Source organism: Diplotaxodon limnothrissa, linkage group LG15 (assembly GCF_057381915.1).
Source record: "Diplotaxodon limnothrissa isolate DT_005_m linkage group LG15, D_limnothrissa_male_GT1.1, whole genome shotgun sequence".
Classification (NCBI taxonomy): Eukaryota; Metazoa; Chordata; class Actinopteri; order Cichliformes; family Cichlidae; genus Diplotaxodon; species Diplotaxodon limnothrissa.
Window position 1 is genome coordinate 18,301,280 of NC_140610.1, and position 19,769 is coordinate 18,321,048.

At 39.0% G+C, this 19,769-nt stretch overlaps 1 protein-coding gene across 1 annotated transcript; it reads left to right on the forward strand.

Moving 5' to 3' along the window:
• Positions 1-465: 465 nt before the first annotated feature.
• nudt14 (nudix (nucleoside diphosphate linked moiety X)-type motif 14) lies at positions 466-19,105 on the forward strand. The gene is made up of 5 exons (XM_085372590.1): positions 466-596; positions 9,548-9,591; positions 15,345-15,409; positions 15,889-16,180; positions 18,511-19,105. Exons 1-5 carry the CDS (start codon positions 516-518, stop codon positions 18,758-18,760), a joined length of 732 nt encoding a protein of 243 aa, XP_085228716.1. The 5' UTR covers positions 466-515; the 3' UTR covers positions 18,761-19,105.
• The last annotated feature ends 664 nt before the right edge of the window (positions 19,106-19,769 follow it).

The following is a 19,769-nucleotide window of genomic DNA, read 5'->3' on the forward strand; positions in this document are numbered from 1 at the left end:
TAGGCCTGCGTGAGTGAAGCCTTAGATGGTTTGACTGCTGTAGCTGGCTTTGAAAAGCTGACAACTGCAGGCTGTTGCATTTTCATTGGTTTCAGTCATCAGCCACCACGTTTCCCTTTGCACAAAGTACATTGTCTTGCCATCTAACAGGTATCAGAAGATAGCTACATCCTTTATCCTAGTATTATGGGCAGCACTGGTGAGTGACATAGAATGTATAGTGTGCAATATTGCATTGTCCTTGGCTCTTTAGGTTAATCTAGACTAATCATTTAAAGATAACTGGGGCTAAGATGATGCAACAATAAAACATTGTTCTTTTCTTCTTTATTTCACATATATTTATATTGTTATATAAATTTAACGCCATTCATTTCACTCCCCCCTTTGTTGTTCCCTTACTGCCAAGTCTCATGTCCTTTCCCGGCTTCCGTAGGCATTCCTTCACTGTCAGTTAGTGTGCGGGTGACAGACAACAGCGGTGAGCCTCCAAATCTAAGCTCCAAGTGTAAACTATGGAAGAGATTAACAACATTGAAGTGGTTCCGTGCACAGAGTCTGACTATCTAAAGCCGTTCAGGGTGCACTATAGCCAGGTGAGTTATTATTGAGTAATAACGGCTAGTAGATGCTGTTGGATGATGTAGGCTAACCCAACCCCCCCCCCCCCCCACCCCCATTCATTTTTTTTAGCATAACATGAAGGCTAAGCCGACCTTAAACACAATCACTGACAGCAAAAATTGGCATTACATGCACCACGACGACCTAAAGAGGTCTGTATTTGGTCTGGTTTGAAACGCAGTTACCTCTGTGTTTTACGAGACAGCTAAGCTAACAGGGAGCTATGAGCTACCATGCTAACGGTAGCCTGCTGCTACTGCAGAGGGTTTTTTTCATGGTTTAACAGAGGCACATGCTTTATATTAGAGCGAGGAGATGTAGATGGCTCGAGTTGGTCTTTTTAACGTGAAAAGAGAGGGGTTTTTTTCGCGCTATTTGCACTGTAAAGACAGGCGAGACTTGTTGATCTCAGCTGTCAAAGTGACCCAGTCTGGTGGGTCTAGTAAGGTCGAAGGTTTTGAAAGTTCAGATGTGTAGAGAGCTAAGTTGCCCAGGCTTGTGTTTGAGCGACACTGAGTAGTTTTTCCTTTTCATATCCTTTCGGGATTTAAAGTGTTATGCGTGTGTTTGTGTTTTATTGACCTGCAAAAATGTGCAGATCATGGACAGAACATTGTGCAGAGAAACATGCTCCTACCTCAGATCAGCATCACTCTTTTGCATTAAGTTTCAATTAAGAAAATATAACTATAAGTCTTTTTGTTAGTATCAACGTCATGCTCCTGTCTTAAATATAAACCATAGTAGATGTGCCTTTATATTCAAACGCTTTAGTTTAATAAGGCTTACCCAGTTATTTTGAGTACCTAAATTTGGTTTTTCAGTTATCAAGCAATTTGAGTCAGCATTATTAAGAGATGCAGAGAGGAAAGGTTGAGATTGTTTGGAGGTGTGCAGAGGAGGGATAGTGAGTATATATTGAACAAAGGATGTTGAATATAGAGCTACCAGGTAAGAGGAAAAGAGGAAGACTGTAATCAGTAAGATTGGACTGTTACTGACCATGCCCAATAAGTTTCCTTAGTGAGGATGAATAGAAAATAAGTCAGTATATTTTTTGCTAATGTGATTACTAATTCTGCTTGTAGGTATTTTTACGGACTCTCTTAGTGGCTCATCATCAATTTTAGGTGTGGAAAAAAATAAGCCTACTTAACTTTTTTAGAAGCACTGCAGTTGTTACTTTCACTGCACCTGAACACATGGGAAAAAACAGGAGAAAAAAAGTATTTGCAAAAGGAAAGCTACTCCTCTGAGTTTGATTGTTTTGAGAGATGTAGCGTACACTGATGAAATGAACTGATAAGCTCGTGAACTGGTTTTGATTCCCATCCCCAATAAAATTTGGTTTCTTTGTCAGTGCCATAATGATATTCACTGTTTCTTCCTATCAGTTACAAATTATTCATTCAGTCATTCATTTAGTCACGCTGTGACTCAGATCATAGTGCCACAGTTATCTCACATTTTTCTGAATATGAATGCAATGCAGTTCAGTGAGGTTGAAATAGCAAGTGCTAATCTCCAAGTCACCTAAAAGAGGGGAAAAATGTTTATGCTCATGTTGATGGGATTCATTTTTTCTAACTAGACTTTGTTATTCCTAGTTAGCATTCAGGTGTAAATATGACTTAATCGTTTCAAACACGTCCTTGCTTTTGCAGCGCTTCTTGTGCAGAGTCAATTGTCTTGTAGGTCGATAATATTTATTATCCAAGGACATAGGTGTCTCAGGGGCTTGCGGGTGCAGTTTTAGTCACTATTCATCCATCCATGCCAGCATCTATCTATGATCTATCCACCTTTAGCTTCTTATCCAGGTGGTGGTAAAATAATTTAGGCAGTGCTGATTATCTCTGACCAAAATCTGATATTCATTTTCATCGTTTACCTCACTGCACTGCTTTATATATGCATCTTAAATATGAGAAGGTCTGGGCTTCCGAAAGTGTCCCCGCCAATGAACTTTGATTGACTTTTTTTAGGTTAGCCATTAATAATTTACTATAAAAATTGTCCTCCCACTAAAAGCAAAGTGTGATGACTGTGTCCCGATGGTCTCCTTGCAAAGTGAGAAGTGCTTCCTTACCCAAACACGGGCGGCAGTCCAGGATGAATTTATTTTTAGGTTTCAAAATATTTGTGCAGTTTCTCTGTTGCTGGGCTATGGATATGGTTGTGTAAAACCTGGATAGTGACTGTGGTGCTGAACTCATTCTTAAAACTTAGGAGCTGCTGCGTTACTTACACAGTAGATTATAAGAGCACGTTAATGACATCTGTTTCATGTAATTAGTACATGCCAAAAAAGACTCTTTTGTATATTTTGTTTTGGAAACAAATGAGAAAAAAGGGCTTTTAATTGGTACTTGCAGTGACAAATTGTGGTTTACATGTATGGAAGCTTCTTTTTTGTATTGTTGTTTTCAGTGTAATCCAAAAACTCAAGTACCATGGTACTCTTTTTGGGAGTTTGTCCCATTTGGGGTACACACCTGTGACAGCAGAGGGGGAAGGTTAAGCCTGTCAAGAGGATGGTGGAACGGCTAAAGACAGCAGATGGACAACAAAAGAGATGACGGGTGGACCCTCTGTGTTTCTCTCTCTGTCCTGCCTTCTCTTTCATTCTCATCATTTCTGCCTTGCACGTCAGGAGGGGCTGTTCAGAGACTCCCCACAAAGGCTTTTCAGTCATGCCGAGGGAGCATCTCTCCCACAATCCTTTTATGTTCATCTGTACATCTTCAGCTTTTGCTATTGGCCATTAACAGAAATCTACTCACACTCACAGCAACACACTCCAAAAGTACATAATGTCATGCATAAGAGACTCTCTGCATCATTAGTGTTTATTGGTGCTTTCTCCAAAGCAGGTGATTGTGCTCTGTTGACTCTGGGAAACCCCTCTTATGTTTGTCGCCTCGTGCTGACAGCGAATCACGAGTTGGTGCTTAGAGCGAGATAATTACCTTCTATTTATTCATTATAATGATTTGAATTATTCATCTAGAATTATGTACCTTGTGCGTCTTTCAGCCAGTGAATGAATATGAGATCTTTATGATCTTGAAGCGCACATTTTCTTACGTGAATGGTTATTTATCTGCTCGTGCTTGAATCACAGCAGTTAACTGATTGCCATAGTGATTATCTGCTTATAAATAAGGGCACAGTTCCAGGAGGATATAATTATTAAAATTATTTGTTCACAACACAATAACAACACGGGTTATCACAGTTTAAACAGTCTAGATTTAATGAATAACGGTTCCATCAATTGTAATTATTTCAAAATTTGATTTTACAGGTTTGCCATGAGATAAATGCGTTAAAGTATTTGATTTCTTCGATACTCTACGAAACTTTTCTTTCACTGAAAACACTATGTCCTTAACATAAGCACTATGTTATGTTCATTTAGACTCAATTTAGGCTAATGATGACAGAAGATAGAACGTTGGTGCACTATGGTCAGTTTAGTTGATCCAGAGAGAGCATCTAGTTTTTGTTCCCCTGTGAATAAGTTCCAGAAACTAACTAAAATCCACCAGAGTTGTCAAAAAAAAAAAAAAATACATCAATACTGAAATATTAATCAGTACTAAAAATGTTACTATTGGATACTCAGTTGCAACAGTATTGATACCAACAGTGCTGTCTTGCCTCCTGCAGTTGGCATACAACTTCAAACAGTAGTGCTGGAGACAGATTGGCAGACAACCCTTCCTTCAGTAGCAGCTGAAGTAGTTGACATTCACAACACTTTATAAGGAATTTTGAGAGGTCAGTAAAGCTCCTGTTTCAAGAAGAATGACGTATTGTGCTTGCTTTATGGTACTACTTTTGTGTCTGGTGAGGCTTAGAGTTAGGAACACGGCGGTTGTGACTGCTTTAGCCTCTTGTCTGCTAATTCGTATCACTGACTTGGACTACTCAACCTTGTTCGTGGTGTTTGTACCTTTTGGAACATTTTTAATGGAAGTATCTAAATAAAATAATATGGCTCAGTGTGTGTATGGTACAGACCAGGCAGGAGGTTTGAAGTTCAGTTTGGTGATGGCACTGATGTATACTGGCCTTGATTTGAGGTTTATATACTCTCTGTGGATTTCACTGGAGGACACAGTCAGTTTGTACTTGGAAACTGCGTCCTTGAGAAGAAACTGCACATGCTGGTTTTTCCCCCCCCTGCACGTGTAGATGCTTTTTGTTACTTTTAAAACACGTTGACCGTTGTAATGATAGTCCTGCTGCCTTTGTCGAGACAGCAGGGTCAAACAGAGAGACTATAAATGAAACCAGGAAAAAAACTGGAGCGCGCATGATGAGACTCAAAGGGAGCTATTGTATTTGAGGATGGTAGTTAATTTTTTTTATTCTTGCTGCAGCTGTCTGCTTTATAGTCAGCATAGAAGGTGTGTGTGTGTGTGTGTGTGATGGTTATTAGACTTTAAGCACCTAAAAGATCAAGACCATACATCCCTCCCTACAACAGCCATTCACGTACGAGCCTGTCATTTCGGATGGCCAAAGCCAGAGGGACCACATTAATTTCAAGGTCCTGTGTAGCCTGCTTCTGCTTGCCTTGCTCTCTCTCTTTCTTTCTCTGCCTGTGTCTCTCTCTTTCCCCCCGTGGGCTAATCTCTCTGTCGTAATCTGTGTCGGCCATGATTCTCCATCTCCCCTGGGCCATTCAAGCTGTCCCCGCCTCCCCTCTCTCAGCAAGTGGCCTGAGTAATGAGGGGAACCCCGCCATCTGTGAGTGGTGACAGGAGACTAAAGAGGGAATGTGTGTGCGCTGACACATTCATGCGGTGCAGTTTTACCTTATGTAGTAGGTCACTGCTGGAAGATAAATGTGTTGTATCTACAGTGTTTTTAACAGTAATCATGGCCAATTAATGGTGATGTACTGTAAACAAACCCTATTCGAGGTGTTTGCTAGTCTCTTTGTGGTGCTGTCTGAAATTGCTGACAACATTAAGGTATTTCTTTAATCTTGAAATCCAGATGACTTTTGTTCTTTTTTTCTTTTTTAAATAGAAAGACCTTCTTGGATGTTATTTTTATCCTCACTGTTTCATAACCTTGAGTTTGTGTTGTTACCAGAAATGTCTGTATAGTAGTTGCAGCTTACTCTGAACTGATGGTGCACCTTTCCTGCACATTTCTTCTGCACTGAGCAAATTCAGAAGCCTTTAGATGCATTATTGACCACCTAAGCATTTTTGACTCCTTTTAGCATTTGTTCCAAGAGATCTGAAGGTTTTCTTCTGAAGGTTCAGTCTCTGTCTTAAAATCTTGCTCAGATTCTTCTTGTTTTGTGTTTCTGTACCGGGAGGTTGACCAGGTTGTTCTGGGGGTTCTCGAGATTATTCAGCTGCCTTCACACAGAGGCTCTGGTCCTGTGATAGATCTTGTTTTTGTACTTGGCTGTAGGGCCACTTTAACCATAACCTGCCGTAGCTGGAGGACTGGATTATAAAATGCCATTTTATCTCAAAGTATAGCTCTATTGTATATTTTAATGTGTCTGCTGTACAGCAATGCAATGTATAGCCTCAGTTTGACAAAGGCTCAGTTCTGAACAACATGGATGGGTTTAGGGGCCCTAGTGCATGCATTTGTAACCATTTACTTATGCAAATACCCTGCAATTTCCATGTAATACGTTCAGTGATGGCAAAAATACTCCGCCTCAGCAGAGCATTTTCCAGAGCCAAGCATTTTTATAAAGCAACAAGCTACGAGACGTGCATCCCTACCTCAGTCATGACAAAATGATTTATCACACACTCCATCACCATACCAGCTTTGCTTTCATAAGGAGAAGTGAAAGGGCTTGGTTTCATATGATGGCATGTAAAACACATATACCAATTTCTGACATGGAAGGATTTAGTGAGTAATTACACCCGCAGCATGTCTGCAGTGTTTTAATCACATAATATCAGGCCTTTAATAATGGCTGAACATGAGATTATGTATGACTCTCATTGTTCTATCTTTTTTTTCTTTTTTTAGTCACTGCAATTGGAGTAAAAATGTATTTTTATTTACAGCATTTCTGAGTGACTTCATTGCAGTGACTTTTTCACTCTTTCATGATCTTTTGACAGGAATTCCTCTCTTATTTGACACAGAAAATGCCTTCAGTTAATCACTGAGTGTTGCTATCTCAGCTTTAAAATAAAAGTATGCAGTAAAATTGCATATGTAAGTGGGCAGTCTTTTACTTGTGGAGCCAAATAAATGAACATAAATGTTTTATGCTTCCATTTCACACCAAATCAGGACAGTTAATGGTGCATGAACAGAATTATCCTGGCTTGGCTTCATGCTAAGGTCATGTGACTATGACCTCTTACATCATGCGCTGGATGCCGTGTTCTTGCAGTAGCTTGCATTTTGTTGATGTGCATTTTAGTTCCTTTGCTTAGACGCAGATTTACAGAGGGGATAGTAATGTAGTAACACAGCTATTGTACAGCGCAAATTATGATATTCACTTGTCTTCAAAATATTTATCAAGCAAAAGTAATCAACATAAGACAGAACTGTCTCCTAAAATGTGAGGTTTTCTTTGGTCTTGTAAATATCATAGTTTTGAGTCATATTGCTATTTTGTTTGTTTGTTTGTTTGTTTGTTTTTTGGTGAAATCCGTATACCTCTTTATGATTAATTATACCTGGTTAGTTCCAGCAGTCACTTGCCATTTGGTGAAGGAATATACATTTTATCTCAAGGGATTTGTAGTTCCCAGAGAGTCACTGACCAGTTTGTAGGATGGAGAGACTGGGATCTAAGGCATTGTTTTCATTCAGTCATCCATCTTTTTTCTTCCGCTTTATCCCATTTAGGGTCACAAGGAACACCCGGACAGGTCGCCATTTTATCACAGGGCTAACACAGACAGAGAACCACATGTGCTCACATTCATACCTATGGGCAATTTGGAATAACCAGTTAACCTAACCTCACTAACTGCATCTATTTGGAATATGGGAGGAAACCAGAGCACCCACAGAACATGAAAATTCTATACAGAAAGGCCCCAGCCATTTAGTTACTACGCTACAGATGAAACCCTGAATGAATGAATGAATGAACTTTAAAAAAAAAAAGAAATGAGTAACTGATAATATGGGTGCTAAATAAAGCCTCTTCCTTCCTTCCAAGCTTGCCGTTCTCATTTCTTTCTTCTTTTTTTTTTTTGGGCTGATTTTGTTTGTGGAACATGCTTTGAAAGGAAATTAACTTCCACACAATCAAGTAGTTGTGATTAAACTTTTCCCTTTCAGATAGAAATCTTTAAATTCCATATTGCAGCTTTAACCACAAATCATGTTGCTACAACAGCAGTTATGTTGTCTGATTGAATCAGTGAAATTAGCCGTACCACCTCCCTTTTTCTTGGGTGGTACTGAAAACAGCTCACTAACACACCGTGTGTTGTAGCTGGGATAAGCCTGTTCTAGTAAAACTGTCATCCCTGCGTTTGAAAGAGCTCGTAGGTGGAGAGGAGGTGCAGCCTAAATTTGAATCAAGGCCATATTTCTTCAGGCATAGAAAATGTAGGCCAACTTTACCATATTTAAACAGCACTGGATGCAGAGATAGGAATATGCTAGGTTAATGTGGTTATTTCACACAGGGAGAGCTTGTTGATGGTACATGAACCAATTATTTAAATGACAAGTAAGAAGTCAACCTTTGGCAGCAATGATGGCCTCAGGTCTTCTTGGTAATGATCCTATAAGCTTGGCACACCTTTTCTTTGGAAGTTACTCCTGCTTTTTCAGCTGTTTTCGGAAAACAGACGAAAAAACGCTGTTTTCCATTACTCATGTAATTATAGCTTTGATGAATGTTGTTTTCATCTGCCCGACTTATTCTTCAGTGCCACTGTATTGGCTGAGTAAATGCTGGAAATAGACAAACATTTTGGTATTATTTCACCTTGAGTATTGTAGCATTAGGTCATGCTAGCTTTACACTGGCCTTGCTGTATGTAGAAAGCAGGTTGACCTTGAGCCTTATCCTGACATTTTGACCCATGTAGCTAAATGTAGCTTTAGGAATTCAGTTAATTGAAGCAATGACATGTATTGGCCAATACATGCTAAAAGAAGTGGATATGCCAGTTTTTATATTTTCAAAAAGCAGCAAAGCTTAGAGCATGTAGCTTTCCATTGAACAAATTTGGCTTTATACATTTCGGAACAAACTCCTAAAATCTTTTCCAGCCATTTTTAATGAAAATAATGTAAAAGAAAGGAAACCAAACTTTCAGGATGTTAGCTCATCATTTTACAGATGAGAGTCACATGCCAGACAATGCATGTGTCACAAGCTATAAATTGAAGCCCTGTGATTTCTGGAATATTTTTGTCTGTCTTTTGTGTGGGTAACACACCTCCTTTGCAGCTTGATCATAATTATACAGATGGAAATTTACTGAAAGAGTGAAGCTGCCTGTTATGCCAATGTGCTGATGTGTCCACAGGGCTTTCAAACACAACAACTTCTGTCACTTAAGGGTTTTATTGTTTAGTTATCGGGAATCTCTCTCTGCAATTGTGAGGCAATTGCAAGGCATAAAAAGAAAACACGTTTTTCGTGGTGCTTTTCTTTTGCTTTGCATCTGCAGATGTTTTTATTGGGTGCACTTTTTTCAATAAGACAACATTAATTGTGCAGCAAATATTCTTGTTAACCAAATGAGAGGGGATTTGATATCTTGTCATGCAAGTCATATGAAATAAAACAGGTTATAATACACTGATTGCAAACTGTAGGCACTCTTTATCTTTTTAAACACTTTGATTGATACAGCTGGAACCCAGCAGTGTTTGAGAATTACTATGAGATCATACTTTTTTTTAATTTATGGTGTTTTATTGTCATCTTATTTCTACGCAGAATGGTACAAAGAAATCGTGGGACTTCATGCGGACCCATGACAGGTAAAAAACACTTTCAATTTACTTTTACTGCTCCTGTCCTTTACTTGCATGTATATTTACTCAATACATCTTATTGGCAAACTAAATGGCTAATAAATAATACCAGACTACACAGAAGAGGTAAGAAAACATTAATGTAGCCTGAAATGAGACCTTGACACACAGCATTGTTATTGTTGAGAAATTGTATAACATACATGTTTATGTCAGGAGAGGTTATTCAATCTCGAGAGCTTGTTTTAAACATAAAGCCGTGCTCAGAAGTTTTCTCATTATTGGCAGTTTTTTTCCATTTGTCGATAATGGCTCTCACTGTAGTTTGCCTGAGTCCCAAAGCCTTAAAAATAGCTTTGTAATCCTTTCCAGACTGATAGATGTCAATGACTTTGGTTCTTACTGGTTCTCAGGTTTCTTTAGATCATGACAAGATTTGTTGCTTTATAAGAATTCATAATTTCACAAGTCGGAGCAATAACATTTTTAACGTCACTGGGATAGACTCAGTTTTGGGATTCCATTTCCGAAGTTTAATGTTAGATTGCTTTATTCATTCCAAAACCTGTTTTGATGTGTGTTTAGCATCATTCCAGTTGTGTGCAAGTTTCAGTTGTCTAACTGTTGAGTAAAGCTTTAAGAATTTGGAGGTAGTTCTCGTTTTTGATTATTACATCCACTTATGCAGTGTATCAGTACTACAGGCAGTAAAACAACCTCAGAGCAAGATGCTAATACCACCATGCTTGGCAGTCGGTCCAGTGTACTTAAGTTTAAAAGCCTTTAGTCTTCCACACATACCTCTTGTCATTCTGGCTATGTAAAACGGCAGTTTCCAGACCATGGTAGGCTTAAGCCTTATTGGTTCCTAGATTGCTCCTGAACATCCAAACCAATTTCCTCTCATCTGACTTCTCTGGTATTTTTACACCACAATGATCTGGTTTCTCTTAAAAATGCATTGTATTTGGAGGATCGTCAACCTTAACACACCTTGTTTTGAAGAAAGCAGTGCCATGCAATTATACAGGGAAAGTGGCAATAAATGTCTGAACTTTAGTGGGGCTCTGTAAGAGAAATATCACACATTTGCGTCAAAGCCGTAATTCCAACTCGCAGTCTGCCATAATGCCCTGAGGTAAGTCTCGGGTTATTTCAGCCCCATTTTGTTCTCCTAATGACCCCAAAGAGAAGTTCTTCTGAAAAATAGTGCCACAGAGGGAAGAAGCAGTAAACCCAAACCTGCATTTCTCTACCCCATGTGGATATTGCGAAACGGGTTATTCCCCGTGGGGCATATATCAAATAGACCCTGGATTGTTTTGCATTTTTGTGCAAGTGTGCATAGCATTTTCTTCTCAGCAGGATGTTGTCTTTCAGAAGAACTAGTCAAAGATTTGAAAGACAGATTTTTTTTTATCAAAGGGAACATTAGACTAGAAGAGACTGTAGTCAGAATGCTATGAGATGCGTTATTGAATACATTTTTTTCAGCTTGTTTCTAAAATTCTTATGAAGATGAGTTTGTGGCGACGTGCACAGTTATTCATCTGCTTCATAAGCATGCACATTTACCAAGATTTGCGGTTATTTGATAAGTGGCCTCCTGGGGAAATTACAGTAGTTAATAGAAATTTCATTTACCAAGATTATTAAAAGGTCTTGACAGTACTGCATAAATAAATACAATTAAACTGTAAGGTTAACTGATAACCTGGGTTTTCATGATATTTCATGATGTTTCAGGGTGTATCTGGTTCACAGTCTTTGCTTTTAGCTTCTTCTGAAGGATCCCAAGGGTTTTCCCTCACTATGTGGATTATCCACCTATTCACATGTATTCCACATGTTATGGATTCATCTTCTTGTTGGACAGGCCTCACCTCTTAAGGCCTGTCAATATTTAAATATTGTGACAGTTGGTTGCTACTGGACATTCCAGGCTCTATTTGCCTTGTTAAGCCTTTAATGCATTTGCCACCCATGTGTTTTTCAATCGACTGCTGCATATCCTTTGCTCTCATTGGTAGTCACTTCGATTGCTCTAAGATGGGAAAAATTTACCTCTGTACCTGTCCATATCGTTTTGCCCGGGGGTTATTTCTCCCGTTGTCACTTGAAATTGCTCAATGTAATTGATATTCTATGGGCTCTGATTGCCACACAACTGCTAATAGCTCCGTGTGTGGATATTGCCTTAGATATAGTACTTAACTCTGCACAAGGGGAACAATTTACTCTCAGTGTAAATACGACAGTTGACTGTAAAATGTTCAGTGGCTTTTGACTTAGAGGTGCAGATCGTCAATGCAGGAGCCAAAGATTCTGGAAGTACATGCTTCATTAGCTGCCACTTATCTAGAGCAAGTGCTTACTTTGTTTGCACAAGCAGGGTTTGACCTGAAAACTACAAAAACACATGAAACTGAATTGCTCTTCCATGGGACACATTCAGACACAACAGCACAAATTACTTTATAGGTGAGTCATGGATGACAACAAACTCTGCAACATTTTTAACAGAATTAGTAATAAAGTATCTGAAGAGTATATAGTTTTACCTCTTTAACTTATTTAAGAAACTGCTATTTCTATAGAGCTTGGAGAGCGTTAAAACTTTACAAAGCTAACTGAAGTTTGCATATTGCCTTCTGAGAAAAGCTACCTGACTGTAAAATCACACTTGACTGCGTGGAAATGGTTTTCCAAACAAGACAAACATAAAAACTACACTCTAAACTATAATTTAGATCATTCATACTTATGGGACATCAGCTTCATGTCCTTCTTTGCCTGTTTTTATATATGTGTATTAAGATGCTTGCTGATAAACCTTTGGAAATAGGTGGTTTCTCATTGCACAGGTGCCATTCTTATTGGTTTGTAGTCCTTATTTATAACAGAAAGCTTCACATAATGAATCTGAGAATAAAAGACGCCCAGAGGCAACAGAAAGGCAAAGATAAAAATAAAATGATTACTGTGTTAAACCCTTGTTTGTTTGTTTGTTCTAATGCATTTTAGCTTGCTGTGAGTTTTATTAGTTCGTAATGTGGCTCTGTTTATATCAATAAAGAATTTGCATCTTATAATTCATTTAAAAAATGTAATATTACGACACTTGACTCATTTAAACCAAAGCTGGTAAATGAAAGAAGGGATGTGGTTATGTCCTTGGCTCCGATCTGACAGCAGAAGATGGATTGTGTAGCCTTTAACCCATTTTTTTTTTCTAGTGGGACTTGGGCCAAATAATAATATCCTTAAACCATAAGCTTTCTACCAGTAGTCACCTTAGTCCTGCGTCTCATACGTCTGCCTTAACCCAGATTTCCCGCTGTTCAGCCAGATGCCCCAGAGAGAAAGCTTAACCGTGCATGAAAAGTCCTGAGTGTCTGTTTAGCCTGCTTCTTGGTTTAACTGTTAGAGCTCCTTTTTTTCACCAGGAAGCAGTAGAAGAGCAGTAATGGTGTGTAACAGCACTATAAGACCATGACTTGCCACAAGGGACAGCTCCAATGCCTCAGGCCTGTGACCCACTTTTTGTCTACATCCTCCTCACTTGTGTCTTGTGAGGTGATATTGCCCTACAGCGCAGTCTTCTCGTGTATATCTGCAATCAGCTTCAGCAATATCAGTGTGAAAAAGAAGCTCTAGAAAGATGCAAGGGAGGAGGTGAAAATGGCTGTTCTGTGTTCTCAAGGTGAGAGCAAACAATGGAGTATGGCGAAAGGAGCTGAATAGATAAGTCGCAGAGTTTGCTCACTGGATCCAGATATGAATCAAAGGCTTTTTAATCAGTAATAGAAAGATGGTTGACCTTTTTCTGAAGCTGTTTTCAGGGCCATGAGATGGTATATTTTATGCAAATTTATAAGGATTTATAAGTTAACCCCACAGTTAATTCCAGCTTTGATTTTAACTTGTTATTGCTGGAAGTGCAAGTTCAATTCTGCAATTTTGAACACAAAAGTGTTTTGAAAAAGGACCCAACAAAGCAGCAAGCATGTTTGAATTTGTAAAAATGGCAGTTAATGGCTGTCATAGTTTACAGGCCTGCTTGCTGCTACATTTATTACCTGGTGTAGTCTCCTTTACCTTTTTTATTAACTTTAAGTATGCACAGTAGAGGTGTTTTTAATGACTTTTTAATCGGTGTGTGCTATGATCTGTGTTTGTACCAATAAAAGTGAGGTCTGTAGTTACTTTTCCTTTGATTTAATGCACACTGTAGGGACTAGACATTTGTTTTCACTGAAGGTTAAATGAGGTAGTGGATTCAATAAAATAAACTAAAAAGGGAATGATCCCGTTTTTAAGAAGGATTAACCAGTTAGCTGACATTACACATGTTTGAAAAGGCAAAACTGAAAATCTAAAACGCAAACAGACATTAACCAAGTATCAGCCCAGGAGCTGCAGCTAGGTGTTGTACCAGCAAACTCTTGGTTCCTTCTTTCCATGGGAAAGACAGGGCAGGGCTTCCTGCTGCCTCAGACGCATCCGCTTTCCCAACACAAACCCCAGGCCTCAAGTCGCCACAAACAGCAACAGTCAGACTCTCACACACATACACACAAACACACTCGAGCGGTGACCCACCTGTGCCTATAGAGCTCTTTGGGTGCCAGTGGCGAAGCATATCATGCTGACCTTCCTTCTATTTTATCTCCATATCCTGCTTGTTAAGAGTCATTGTGAATATCAGCAGTGAAGCAAGACTCTTATTTTAGAAAACTGTTCATTTTGGCAGACCATTTTATTTTTAGTGGCATGTTATTTTTAGGTCTTTGTAACAGGAAATGTCTAATACAAAGGTTAAGTCAGGGGTATGATCGTTCCGTTTGTTTGTAGGTTATGATTTTTGTTAAACACTGAGATGTGTGTCTCCCTGAATGACACAGAACTACATAACATTTTGTATATTTCAGTTTCTTTTCCCCAACTTTCTTTTTAATGTTAGTAAGGGTGGATTTTCTTAACATGGGCGTCTCAGGCAGATGGCTTTTTTTTTTTGCACAGAAGCCCCACACACCTGCTTTTCACATCTTCCATTTGTGAAGGGTAACCAATTGGACGAAGGTTTATTTAAATGGAGAGTCTCTGAAACAACTCGTTTCAGACAGAGGATGAACTGAAGGACTAAGACCCAGTAGACGATTAACCAGGATTAATTATAAACTGCAGAATCAAGTAAAACTACTTTCAAGTGGATGAACATTGTAACGGAAACCAGACACAATGAAACACAGGTATGATTGTTTAGCCTCAGTCACACAGACATAGCGACGAGAAGCCCCCCCCCCCCCCCCCCCCCTCACCAAGTAGCATCTTGCATTAAGTTTAAAGTCATGACATTGCTTGTGTCGTGCAACAGCTGTGATGTCACTATTTATGGTAGCTTTATACTGGTTTTTGAGAATGTGCCAGGTAAAGAAATTTGGTAGAGTAGTAGTTTTTACCAGGCGGTCTTTTGTTTTCAGGAAGTCTAAGTATTGGTTGTCAACTGGCAAAAACCAGCGTTTGGACCCGACGCTTGACCACCTTTATACATGAATCCAGGGTTCTTTGACTTGTGCATGTTTTAGACTGGTGATTCCATCACAAGGGATTTAAAAAATGGTTCACCACTGACTTATTGCTCTCTTGAACTTGACGTCACTGCACCAGTGATGTGTCATTTTGGCAGGTAGAAAACATGTCCTTTGAGAATAACATTTGTTTAACTCTGCCTTTCTCCCACACCCCAATGTCTGCAGTGTATCTGTGCTGATCTTCAACACCACCTCACACTGTTTTGTCCTCGTCAAACAGTTCCGTCCAGGTAAGTTTTCTTTTTCTGTGTTCACAAAGTGGCACACCAAAAACACTGCAGTACAGTTTATTCAATTTCATTATGTTCACCAATCTAGATTAAGTTTGGTATACATCCTATGGACATCCTGTGCATACTTTTTATTCAAATGAATGGAAGTAACAATACAGACTCATAAATAGACTGCAGGAGGTCCCATTACGATGCAACCTAGCCTCCTTTGTTAGTAGTCACCAGACTTTTCCACATTGGCGTTTATTAAATTCAAGGACACCTGGGCACTGATTTATTTGTTTTGTCCGTTTGTTTTGCCATTTTTTTTAAGTATTTATCTGCAGTGCAAAATGGGACTTTATTTTAAACCTTGAGCTCACGATAGAATTTATCAGACAATAAATGTTTAAAGATTGAAAAGTAGCCATTGCAGTTAAAATGAGCTTTTTTTACCCGAGTGTATTGGCATTTTCTTCCATTTCTCCCACCATCAGCTGTATACATGTGTGAATGGGAAAAAGCCAAGACGCAGCCACCAAAGTCTGCTGAAAAAACCGAGGAGGGTGCTGCAGAAGCCGCGACGGAGTCTCAGGAGGGCCAGTCAGCCTCAGAAGGGGAGAGCTCTTCTCAGTGGCTGCCTGCCTCTGCGGGGGTCACCTATGAGCTCTGCGCTGGCCTGGTGGACAAACCTAACCTCTCTCTGGAGGAGATCGCCCGCCAGGAGGTGCTGGAAGAATGTGGCTACGATGTGCCAGCTTCCAAGCTGAAGAAGATTACTTCTTACAGGTTAGTTTTTTGGGTTTATTGCGCATAATTCAAAAATAATTTACAGCTGATGGTTTGTGTTAGGAGCACTCGGTCAAGGTCAAGGTCTTTTGTCAAGTATCAACTCAAATCACAGGAAAGTCTCAGTGCAATGTTTTTCATTATCTTGTGTATCTTATCTACTTTAGTCACTCCCACTGGATTTCTTGTCCCTTAACAATTAATTTCCTATTGTCCTATTTTGTTATAATTTCCTTTAATTATACATTCTGAACTTCCTTGTGCAGCATTTACTAGGAAATAACCTACATTTGCAGTGTTTCAAACTTTTAAATGATATATACTGTAGATTATTGGAGCACACACACAAAAACTCCTGTCTGTTGGAAAGGCTTGGGAAAGCTTTATGGATGGATTTTAAAAGGTGCCAGACTGAAAGTGTTAGTCAAATCATGTGTGCAATTTTCCTGTGTGATGATCTGCCAGTGAATAGCAAAACCAGTGCTCCCCTTATCCTGAGCACTGGGAGTAAAGTGAGTTCTCAAAATTCACTTGGAAAATAAAGTAAGAAGACTTTTTTTTAAAGACTTAAATAACCAGGCAAATATTATAACTGTTTGCCATTTTACTCTTTCAGCTAATAGGTACAGCCATTGAAAATGAGCTTAGTCTATAAAAGCTGTCACTGTTGGATTGGTATATGATTGTTTATTAACCTCATCTAAATGAACATTTTTCCACTTATTTTTTCACTAGCTGCGTGAACATGATAGGTTAGATTATATCCCAGCTGATATGTAGACAGGGCTAATATATCAGCCAATATTAGCTGACATATCTGTATCTGCTTTAACGGACAATAAATAAAAATGTAAAAACATAAAGACGAGAAAGGAGGAACACCCTTCACAGCCATGCTAGTGGTGTTGATGTTACATAGATTATCCACCAGAGGGCACTCTACAACATTCCTGTTGGCAATACTTGTTTGGAAACGCAACAACTCTCTCATCCGAGAGTTGGGCAGAGCGTAAACGATTAGTCCATCACTAGTTATGACACTAAAACAAGATTATTTTTAAACTGCATTATCATAATATTTTAGACTCATAAATACACATAACCAATCCATTTATGCTTCATGTGTTAAGGCTATATCGTATTTTTTTTCAAATCACTAAATATCGGTATCGATATGGGTCTTAAAATCATATATCAGTCTGGCTTTAGGTCGGATCATTCTTTGCTCTATATATGAATGTTTCTTGCTGTGATTTGGTGCTCTTTCACTAGTTTAGTCTGTAAAAATGAAAAAAGTGCCTGACAATTACCCTTACAGTGGTTTAATAGTGCATTAACACTGTTTGGCAGTAGCTCAGAAGAGCACCTACTGATCAGAAGGTTGGTGGTTTGATCCCTGATTGCTCTAGTCTGCATGCCCAAATATCTTTGGGCAGGATACCAACCCCAAGTTGCTCTCCAATTGATTCACAATCCAGTGGATGCACAATCTGATGCTTCCATTGGATTGTGAATGTTAGAAAGGCATAGAAAAATTGCTCTTATGAATGGGTGAATGATGCATGTTGAATAAAGCGCTTTGAGTGGTCAAGTAGAGAGATTTATAAGAACATTACTTAACAGTCTTTGTGACAGTGCAGGGTTTTTTGTATGGTTTGTTTTTTTTGGGGGGGGCGCGGGGGTTGGAGGAAGTTCTGAAATTATAAACTAAAAGTGCACAATTTATATAAGTGACCTGGAAATAAGCATTAGGCAAGTCATCCATCTTTGTCCATGTATTATTAGCTGAGTAGAGCTTGAAGCGGCAGTGAAAAGACCCAGGAGACGAACAGTCCCACATTAGACAGCAGCAGCTGGACAGCTTTGAGTGATGACTCTCATAAGGACGCTTTTGATATAGCTTACACACCACCTCCAGCTCTGTTGGTGTTGTCTACGACCATTGTTGTGTGTAGGCTGCTTCCATTATACAGACGGGGATCACCTTAACCCTCATAACACCTATGAGGGTGTTTCTGACAGAAGTACTCAGTATACTGAAGCGCTCTGCTAATAGCAGGCAACCTGAGGGCACTGTCGCCTGCGGCAGAGATTTAATATTTTATTGAAATGCTAAAGAATTTATTGTTTTTACACCATATGGGGTTTTTTTTTTATTATAAAGAGTGAAAGACAGATTTACAGAATTCATATGTGACTTTGTTGAGTTCTTTGTTTTGGTCTCTAAGAGTGTTGTGTTGATACTGAAGCACCAGCACAAGACACTCAGCCCTGTTTAAAAATGAAAGAAGATGTCCTTTTAGATTTTTTATTTTTTGTCTCTCCTCCAGGTCGGGTGTCGGTGTAACCGGTGCCAAGCAGACCATGTTTTACGCTGAGGTGTCCGATGACAACTGCGTCAGCCCAGGTGGAGGTGAGCCAAAGGAGGGAGAGCTTATCGAGGTGGTCAAAGTCCCGCTGCACGAGGCCATGACGTTTGCCTACGACGAGCGTATACCCAAAACCATGGGCGTCATTTTTAGTTTCATCTGGTTCCATAATAACATGTCTCCTAAGTACAAGATCTCCACCAATGTGTAACTAGTATTAAAATAAGCCCTCTTTCTACAATTTATTCCAGATTAAATCAAACACTGGCCCAGCACACTCACTCCTCCCCTTAAGGCTCTTCATCCTGTATTGCCTTTTTGCTTATTGGTACATGATGAAGGGTGGGCCCCTTGTCTTGTTGCCAGCTGGTATCTTTAAGGTTTGTCCTATTAGCTTTTTTAAAAAGACAATTGTTTTATGTGGTCCTAGTGTTTTTCCTAAATACAAATATGCCATAGCTGGTTGTCACTGGCACTTTTTCTCTTCTTTTTATACGTAAATCATTCATTTACTGTGCCATTTGTTATCAGTGGCTGCATATCACAGATTTCATTTGCCTGCCCTTAATTAAAGGAATGCTCCACTGTTTTTTTTAATTTTATTTTAATGTAGATATTAAATATTATCTACATGTTAGTGTTTTTAAAATCAAAATTTGGTTGAGAAAAAGGCCTTTAAAGTTCTTTAAACTTTTTCTCCATTGCTAGTTGCTTTAGTAAAGAGAATTTAAAGCTCCAGTATATATGATTTTATAATACTGTAACAATATTGTATTTTCTATTATTATGTGGAAATGCCTCAAAACCAGATTGGAGGCCACTGAAAACCACTGTTCGACTAAATTAAACCCAGTTTCAAAATTATTTGTGGTCAATGCACTGTATTTCCGTTTTCACACATTTTCGCACATGATGAGAAGGCTTGCAAGTGAAAATATTCCTCTTTCTCACCTCTGCTACATTAAACACGGCTGTCAGTATTCATGATTAACCTCTAATGTGCCGCTGGTTACCTTCAGTTTGCCAGCATTTCCACTGAAATCTTGAAAGCATTTTTGCTTTCCTGAAAAAGTCTGACTGTGACAATGCAAAGCACATATACAGTAGCTACTTTTTGCACTGTTTATAATGTAAAGATAGATAGATGAGGTTACAAAAAAACAGTGGAGTATTCCTTTAATCCATGATCCAGTAATGCAAAAACTATACTAGTCAATCAT

What these genes read in the sequence shown, in the direction of transcription:
- nudt14 (XM_085372590.1), top strand. Translation starts at nt 516, where the DNA reads ATGGAAGAGATTAACAACATTGAAGTGGTTCCGTGCACAGAGTCTGAC. An exon ending in TCAGGGTGCACTATAGCCAG is followed by an intron (nt 597 to 9,547) that starts GTGAGTTATTAT and finishes ATTTCTACGCAG; the next exon opens with AATGGTACAAAGAAATCGTG. An exon ending in AAGAAGATTACTTCTTACAG is followed by an intron (nt 16,181 to 18,510) that starts GTTAGTTTTTTG and finishes TCTCTCCTCCAG; the next exon opens with GTCGGGTGTCGGTGTAACCG.